This window comes from Podarcis pityusensis (assembly GCF_964106645.2).
Source record: "Podarcis pityusensis genome assembly, chromosome: 12".
NCBI lineage: Eukaryota > Metazoa > Chordata > Lepidosauria > Squamata > Lacertidae > Podarcis > Podarcis pityusensis.
In genome coordinates this window covers 2,420,036-2,429,454 of record NC_138037.1, presented here as the reverse complement: position 1 = coordinate 2,429,454, position 9,419 = coordinate 2,420,036, and the positions used below count along the sequence as shown (strand labels likewise).

The window sequence follows — 9,419 nt, the reverse complement described above, 5'->3', positions numbered from 1 at the left end:
AATGTATAAATTTGAAAAATACAAATAGAAGACTAAAAATGAAAAAAGAAATGAATTCCATGCGATGTGCCAGAACATCACCAGTGTTGAGAGTCAACTCCCAACCGAGTCAGGTTTGATGCAGAGAATGGGAATTGCACCATCTTCTTTGCCTCAGGCAGCAAAATGTCTTGGGCCGCTCCTGCCTCTGAGGATGGGAGATGGTGGCTGCAGCTGAGGGCAGCAGGATGAGGAAGGGATGCATCTGGCCCAAGGGAGCACAGAGCCATGGACCGTCTCCCGGGCAAAGGAGGACAGGACCTTGACCTTCAGCCGGTGGCTTTCCCAATGGGCACCTTTCGCCAACAGGCCATTTGGACAAAGATGGACCTGTGGGCTTGGGCCCCATTGGCCTTTCCTTTCCTCAGGTTCAGCCCCCATTGCCCCCAGTCCACCCCCGATTCTCTCTGCAGATTGACATCCTCATCATCTTTTAAAAAGTGATGGGGGGAGAGGCGTCAGCATGACTTAGCTTATTGGGTTCAGGAAAAGCTCCAAAGCCATTTACAAGAGTCAAATACAATCCTAAAAACGTGTAAGCATAATAAATATCTCCTTAAGGGGATCGAGGGGCCCTGTGGGCGAAGCCGAGCAACATCATGACGTCATGCGTGTGATGCTGTGTGATGCTGCATGACATCATGCATGCGACATTGCTCAACACCTTGAATCTTCTGTCTTCTTTGGTGATCCCTCGTAGCCGAGTAAGATTGTCTTCCATAAACACGGTTTTAACAGTGACTGTGGAGGCCAATTCTGGATCCACACCTCCTTCCACAGTGGGGACATTGGTTTCTGGGCAGGAGTTGATCACGGCGAGGGTTTGCCAAGCGTGCCTTCCTCTTAGCACGTTTCTCCCTTGCATCCTGAGTTCGAGTGTCTTCAAAGCCCATGACACCTTTGGTCAAGGCTGTTCTCCAACTGGAGCACTCGCAGGCCAGTGTTTCCCAGTTGTCGGTGTTTATACTACATTTTTAAAGATTTGCCTTGAGCCTTTGAACCTCTTTTGTTGACCACCAGCATTACACTTCCCCCTCAGAAAATTATGCCTCATCCCCTGCCAGGCATCATTCTGTGCACTTCTCAGTATAGTATGGTGCTGATGATGTCAAGGCTGCAAGTTCGATGGGGCAGCTGCATATTCCAGCACTGCAGGGGGGCTGGACTGGATGACCCTCGGGTCCCTTCCAACTCTAGAATTCTCTGATTCTACGACCCTCTCGTGCGCTCGCCTTTTCTCTAAGCTGAAAAGCGCCCGACGCCGCCACCCACCGCCCAAACCAGCTGCTGGTTCTCCAGGCAGCCACTGGGGGGAATTATTGTCCTCCTCATTCCAAGCAGAAGAGGACCTAATTCTGCTGCTACTTTCATTTTCCCTTCGGAGAAGCAGCTCGTCGCTCGCTCCCGTTCACTGCAGGAAAACTCAAACCGGCGTGGAAGACGACGCGGGACGAGGAAGGATCTGCAGAAGCAGCTGAGGAGGTGAGGTCTGCCATCTGGGAAGGGCAGAGTGGTGGAGGGAAGGAGGGAGAGAAGGATCTCGTTGCAAAGGGAGCCCCTGCTGCAAGAGGACCCGGGAGACGCCCCTTGTCCCGCAGCCCTGGGCAGCCTCTCCGCGCTCCTGGGCGCACCTTCCTCGCTCAGAAGCAGCTCCGTCAAATATGTCCAGACACACCAGGCTGGGCCCCTGCCCTCAAGCTTCCTAGGGAGGCAGCAGCTGGGTTTAGCCTGTTGAAACAAAAGACAAGGAAGGATCCTTGTGGAGGATCCTTAAAGGCTGATCGACCGACTGTGGCTTAAGAGTGCGCCCGAACTGGGGCTTCTCTTCCACCACAAACAGGAACAGGGCAGTTGCAGGGTCACTGTACTCTTTCTGGCGCTTGCTGAAACTATTCCTTACCCTCCCCAATGTTTTTCTGATGAAATAGGAACGTCCTATCCCATAATAATAATAATAATAATAGTTGTATTATTTGTACCCATCTGACTAGGTGGCCCCAGACACTCTGGGAGGCTTCCAACGTGTATATATAAAAGCATAACCAAACATTAAACAGCTTCCCTCTCCAGATGTCTTCTAAAGGTTGTCTAGTTACTTCTCTCCGTGGCTCGTGGGTTCCGCAACTCCAGACCCTCCAACATTTCTCCGATGATCATAGGGACATCCTAAGCCTGGATGTCTCTGTTGGTTAGAGCCAAGGTTGCAGGTTTGATCCCCGTTTGGGGCAGCTGGATATTCCTGCATTGCAGGGGGCTGGACTAGACGACTCTCGGGGTCCCTTCCAACTCCCCAATCCTATGTTTCTAAGGAAAAGCGGGACGTTCTGGGATCACATCTGAAACCGGAGGGGCTTCTGTAAATCTGGGACTGTCCCTGGAACATAGGGACACTTGGAAGGCCTGTTAATCTTGTTTAGACAAGCCTATTCAGATGCTTAGAAAGCTGGCAAGACTTTTAATCTGTTTTTAGCTCTTGCCATTTTAACTTTTTAACTCAGCTTTTAAGTCATTGTTAATTCTTCTTAATGGTGATTTTATCTTTTGACAAAATGCTTTGAGGTTCTTCTCTTTTTTTACAATCAAGGGGTGCATATTTTTATGAAATGAATAAATTAAGCTAACACTCCACCAGAATATAAATTTTATTATTTGAACCCCACACTTCTGACTGGGTTGCCCCAGCTGCTCTGGGCAGCTACCAACAGATCTAAACACATAGATAAAATAGCAAATGTTAAGAACTTCCTGATACAGTCATATAAAGCCTTATATGTTTAAACTGATGTTTGTCTGATGTGCTCTTCAGGGTGAGGAGGGGTGTTCTTCTGCTTGCAAAACGTGAAAATAATATTTGAAATTAATAATAATTATGTTTTTAATTGAATTCTGTTGAAGTGCCACCTGAGGAAAGAGCCACAGCGTTTGGGCACAGTTCAGAGGGCATTTCCTTTCTCATTGCTTGCAAAATATTCTGAACATCTTTATGTCTGAAATGTGCTGTTTCTCCTTTGAGATACCACATGTCTGAACTAGGGGTGGGGTGCTGGGCTTGCAGATGGAAGGCTGCCTGAGAATATCATCTTGATTTCTTGCCATTTTTTTCAGGGGAAGATGGACGGGACCAGAGGAGGTAAGGAAGGGTTCCAGTGACTCAGAGGCAGATTGACTGCTTGGGGTGGGTGGATTATTCCAGATCTATTTCGCAGGAGCTTTTCACGGCATCCCCAATGACATTTATTTTATTTATTTGCAGAAAAAATATTGTTATACCAATGTGTAATATTTTGGGATTTGGGGAGGTGGGAGGTGCCTGGGTGGGATGCCATCCTGACACACATCTGCAGGAACCTGGAAAGATGCCCTCGGCTGCATCAGGCCACTGGTTCTCCCGGCTCATTCTTGCCTGCACTGACCAGAGCTTGGAAAAGGAACTACGTAGTGCTTGTTCAAATTCAAGATGCATATCATAAATCCCTGCATATTTTACAAAAAACTAAACCATTCAGTATTCCATTATTGCATCCATCAAAACTTATTTACACTGTTGAATTTATCAGGTGTACACAAATGTTTCCCAATCTGTTCTTCTTCTGCTTTTATTTATACATGTGTACGCTTTATATAAGGGACGCGGGTGGCACTGTGGGTTAAACCACAGAGCCTAGGACTTGCCGATCAGAAGGTCGGTGGTTCGAATCCCCACGACGGGGTGAGCTCCCGGTCCCTGATCCTGTCAACCTAGCAGTTCGAAAGCACATCCCAGTGCAAGTAGATAAATAGGTACCACTCCAGCGGGAAGGTCAACGGCATTTCCATGCGCTGCTTTGGTTCGCCAGAAGCGGCTCAGTCATTGCTGGCCACATCACCCGGAAGCTGTACGCCGGCTTCCTTGGCCCATAAAGCGAGATGAGCGCCGCAACCCCAGAGTCGGCCATGATTGGACCTAATGCTCAGGGGTCCCTTTACCTTTACCTTACGCTTTACATATGCATTCAGTTTCTCTGAGGATCAGAAAACAATATAATTCTCAACAATCACATATTAAGAGGGATCCCAGCAGAAGTGGTTGCTCTGATATTTTTGCTGACCAGCTCTTTGCTGTCTTTCAAAACCCGCAGGAAATCGGAGAGAACTGAGGATCGTCCTTGTGGGAAAGACTGGAGGCGGCAAAAGCGCCACAGGAAACAGCATCCTTGGCCAGAAGCTCTTTGATTCAAAACTTCAGGCCAGGACAACCACCTTGGTCTGCCAAAGGGCGTCCTGCACTTGGCGAGGCCATCCTGTGTCCGTGATTGACACAGCGGATATTTTGGGCACCGGAGATTGCGATGAAAGGCTGGACCAGGAGACCAAGCGCTGCCTTGACCTCTCTCAGCCTGGCCCTCATGCGCTCGTGTTTGTGACCCAGGTGGGCCGCTTCACCGCGGAGGACGAGCCCAGCGAGTCCGGGAGATGTTTGGGACGGAGGTCATGAAGCACACCATCCTCTTGTTCACCCGCAAAGAAGCCTTAGAAGGCAACTCCTTGCGGGATTACGTGATGCAGTCAGATAACGAGGCTCTCCGGAAGCTGGTCCAAGAATGCGGGGGGCGCTTCTGCGCTTTTAATAACAGGGCGGCATTAGGAGAACGGGAGGACCAGGTCTCTGAGCTGATGGAGATGGTCCTGGAGATGGTCGAGGGGAATGAAGAGCCATACCTGGAGACGCCATCCATGGAGGCAGTGCTTGGATCTTACATCTGCAGGAAAAGGGCCAAGGAAGAGGGGAAAGGGAAAGCTCGCAAGGGTGTCAGCTACACAAAAATATTTATCTTCATATGTGTGTGTGGTGCAGCGCTTTACTTTTTTCTTTATAATCGTTTCTCTCAATATCTCCCCTTTAGCAAAGCTGGGGATTTTTAAAGCCAGCCCACCAGCTTCTTATGAGGTGTCAGGAGAAAAACAAATAAACAAATGAACAAACTGGATTGTCTGGGTGCAATGTCATAATAACTGCGTGCTTATTATTTTATTTGTCATTGTATCAGTTGCAATGCCCCTGTGACTCTGGACAAACAGAAACAATTAGAGCATGTGCTTCTCCACCTCCTATATTACAGAGACATTTGTATTAGCCTCCTCTCCCCATTACACCACAAGTACTCCAAGGTGCACAGGACAATTTTATACCTCCCTACTGCTGTCAGATCCCAACCCTGCTACAACATACGACGTTGCCAGATTCTGCACAGCAGCGCTCAAGATCCATCGGATGATGACCTGCCCCACAAACTAGATTTCATGAACACTCACATCATAGTGCTCTCTAAACTGATAGTTGTAGTCTTTTGTATACTAATCTTTTATGCTCCTCCACATCAGTTTAATGCTCCTAACCCCTCTTTTAGTTTCTTTTAGATTCTTATAGTCTTTTAGATATACCTTCTCCTTTAATACTTTTTAGCTTTCCAAAACATTTTACAGATTCTAAATGATTGTACCCCACCCTACTTATTCTGGTCTATGGCCGTAATCAAGATTTGATTGATTGATGATTGATTGCATCAGTTCATTCCATTTCTGAATCACACATCAAACCAACTGAACAGGACAAACGTAACAATAGAAGCACATGTAAAACTGTTTCACGCACGCAAACAAGGAAAACAACCTCACATATATGAACCTTATCAAAGCCAGTACAGTACTAGGGCTGGACAATATATCATCCAAAACTGGTTTGAAGTCCGTATCGTGATATTGGTTTCATAATATTTGACCTAGCAGTTTATTGCAAATCATTATGCGTGTGTGCTATGCAGAAACCACAATGTGGGGAAAACCCTGAAGCCAGTCAGTGCCTCTACACAGCTCCATCCATCCATCAGACATTGTGATATATCGGTATATCATGGTGTTTAGCTGGTGATATATGGCCATGTTGAAAACCAGATATCTGTTCACATCTATATAGCTCCATCCTTATTTCAGACATTGTGATATATAAATATATTGCAATGTTTAGCTGGTGATGCATTGCAGTGCTGAAAACCAGATATCGCCGTGCCCTAGCAAGTACAGATCAAAATCCCCACTTGTTAATGGGGAGGATTTGATCTGGGTGGCAAACCATAATTATTTCCACTTAACAAATAGGTGATTGGGGCTGACTGCACACTCTACATTTAAGTTGCATGATTTCCCACAGAGAATTCTGGGAACTGGAGTCTGTGAAGGGTGTCGGGGATTGTTGCTCTCTGAGAGGTGAACTACAGTTCCCAGCATTCCTCGAAGGAAGTCATGTACTTTTACTGTTCTTTCAACATGTGACGCCGACCACTGACTGAGTTAAGTCCCAAATAAGCATGAATGAGTGTCCATAAAGAAATTTTGAAAAGAGGAAGAAAAATTGTTTTGGGAGGGGGGTATTCAGAATACAGAGAAGGCAGTGTTTAACCCTTTGCCTGCACACAATTTCCCCTCTCTAAAGTCTCCTGATGACAAACAAGCATGGTGCTGATAGGAATATATGGCAACCTGTACTGTGGAATGCCTTCCTATCGGATGTCAAGGAGATAAGTAAATATACAATGTTTAGAAGACATCTGAAGGCAGCCATGTATAGGGAAGTTATCCATGTTTGAAGTTTATATTTTTGTATATGCTAGGAGCCGCCCAGAGTGGCTGGGGCAACCCAGTCAGATGGGAGAGGTACAAATAATAAAATTATTATTATTAATTATTATCTTTTCCCTTGACAGGGACTTAAGGCAGCTTAGAGCTAAACTTTTATTTCATTCCATTTATCTATTGAATGTGTTGTATACGATCCCTTTCCTCACATACTTTGGAGCTCAAAACACACCAGAGCTCAAAACACATGTACAAAAACATGCACCCCAAATTTTTAGATCAAAACGATCTTTGGCAAGTTCTGGGTCCCCTTGTCACTGAAGCGCCTGGTGCCTTCTGCCTGCTCTGCCCAACCCAGTGACCCAAGTCATCACAATCCCATAAGCCAGAGGTTTTCAACCTTTTGGGGTCCATGGTTCCCTTGACCAACTGCATTCTTTCTGTGGCCCCCCTGTGGGGCTCAGGAGCCCAGTTATGCCACCCCTTGCCTGCAGAGCCGGCAGCCCCTCACCTTTTTCAAACACCCTCCCTTGTGGAGGGTTCCCTCAGCCTCCTCTCCCCTCTCCTTGGGAGTCCTCCGGGCAGCCACCGCCCCTGGTCTCTGAGGTGCCCCCCTGCCCCATAGAGGTGTGCCTCCTCACACTGCCCCACAGGGGCCTGGGAAGAAGGTGCCCCCAGCTTTAGTGGCCTGACGGAGACAGGCCAAAGGTGAACGTGAGACCAGCACCTTAGTCATCTTGGGCGGCAGCAGCGGGTACTGCCAGGCCAGCATGGCGGAAAGGCTCCCCTTTGGCACTGGGCACTCAGCTCCCAGGCAGGCCTTGCACACAGCAAGCACAAGGAAGGCCAGCACAACGCCTGCCTGCCTGTCCAGCCTCCCACTTGTCTGTCCATTCCCAACAGCAAGAGCTGGCTGGCTGGGCTCCCTCGCCCACTTGCTTGCTTACTCTGAGGCGCCTCAACTCCTGGCACCCAGCACCGCCTGGCCAGCCCCAGAGGCACCATTCACCTGGGGAGCTTGTAGCCAGGGCTGATGCAACAAACAGCCGTGTAAGTCTTTGGGAGGGAGAGATGCGAGAGGGCATCCGAGGAGGGAGGGAAGGAAAGAGGGACAGAGGCCAGGGTTGCCCATGGCACCCCTGACCATCATTCAAGGCGGCTCGGCTGGCCGTCCGCCTGGCCGGTGGCTTCTCGCTGCGTGTCCCAGCTCCACTCCAGGCAGGCAGGGTTAGCAGTGGCGGCTACCCGAGGAATGCGCTGAAGATGGCGGCCGGCCAGGGAGCTCCAAGAGCGGCTTGCTGGAGCTGTGGGTGCTGGGCAAGCAGTGGCTGCGGGTGCTCGTCACCCTTTCCGACGACTTATTGAGCATCAGCCCCAGCAGCAAGGGCACCGACGAGCCACTGCAGCTGCCCGCTGCCCCCAGCCCCGTGCAGCTGAATGGTGGTGAGCCAGGAGCCCCTGTCCAGGACTCCCTTGCCAACATCAAGCGCACTGTGCGGATCGTCAAGCAGGACATTGAAGGGCTTGGCATCAGTATCAAAGGCAGCCAGGAAAACAAAATGCCCATTCTGATTTCCAAGATTTTTAAGGGGCTGGCTGCAGATCAGACGGTGGCCCTGTTTGTAGGAGATGCCATCCTTTTCCGTCATCAGTGGTGACCTCTCTGATGCGACACATGGTGAGGCAGTGCAGGCACTGAAGAAGACTGGCAAGGAAGTGGTCTTGGAAGTAAAATACATGAAGGAGATCTCTCCCTATTTTAAAAATTCCTCATCTGATGCAACTGTAAGCTGGGACTCTTCGCCAGCCTTTCAGAAGCAAGCTTCACCTGCTTTCTCCCTACGAGACCTCAAGGAAGGCAAGAACATCCCCTTAAAAATGTGCTACATATCACGGAAATGTCTCCCCAGCGATCACTCAAGGCACCCCAGGGTGCCGCAGCACACTGGCTGAAAACCACTGCCCTAGCCCAAGTCTGCTTCTGGCCACTGTCTGGAATGGTGCCTACAGAAGAGATGCCCCATTTCACCTCTTCCTCTTACACAAGGAAGCAGCGGATCCTGTCCTCTATGCTCTGGCTGTGTTTCAGATTGGACTGTTACAACACTCTCCATGTGGGGCTGCCCTTGAAGACGACTTGGAAACCACACTCGGTCCCAAAGGCAGCAGCCAAATGACTGGCTGGGGTTCCATCTTGATCTCCCGTAACCCGTTGTAGAACAGCGGCGCTGGTTGCCGGTTCATTTCTGGGCCCAACTCAAGGTGCACATGCTGGGGTTTAGAGCCCTATACGACTCATGACCCAAATGCTTCCTATGAACCCTCTTGGATGCCGAGATCGGCAGGCGGGGTCCTCCTGGGAGTTCCTCAGAGGCTCATGGTGGTAGAGGCCCAGAGGGTACAAGGTCTTCCCTATGGCAGCCCCTCAACTGTGGCGCTCCCTCCCAAAAGAGATGTGCCTGGCCCCTTCCTTGCACAGCTTCCAGAGGATGCTGAAGACGCCCCTCTCCTCCACCCTGGCTTCCAACACTCAAGATGTCTGGTTTCAGACCCACCTTATTTCTCTCTTCATGGTTGTCAGCCGTTTTAAACTGTTTTTGATATTGCGTTTTGATGCTGTGAAATCAGGGTGGAGGGCGGGCAATGAATAAACAAGCCCGCCTCGCAATACAGCAAACTCCCCATTTACACACGTCCCGAGTCACGTGTGACCACAATGGTGCAGATTGCCACGAAACTGTAAGCGGCACAAAATGGGGCAAAAATGG

At 49.3% G+C, this 9,419-nt stretch overlaps 1 protein-coding gene across 1 annotated transcript; it reads left to right on the top strand.

The window, feature by feature from the left end:
* The first annotated feature begins 1,394 nt into the window (after window positions 1–1,394).
* LOC308459133 (GTPase IMAP family member 2-like) lies at window positions 1,395–5,001 on the top strand. The gene is given in 4 exon segments (XM_080974277.1): window positions 1,395–1,521; window positions 3,145–3,169; window positions 4,158–4,472; window positions 4,475–5,001. Coding segments are annotated over 3 exon segments (801 nt in total). The 5' UTR covers window positions 1,395–1,521; window positions 3,145–3,150; the 3' UTR covers window positions 4,942–5,001.
* The last annotated feature ends 4,418 nt before the right edge of the window (window positions 5,002–9,419 follow it).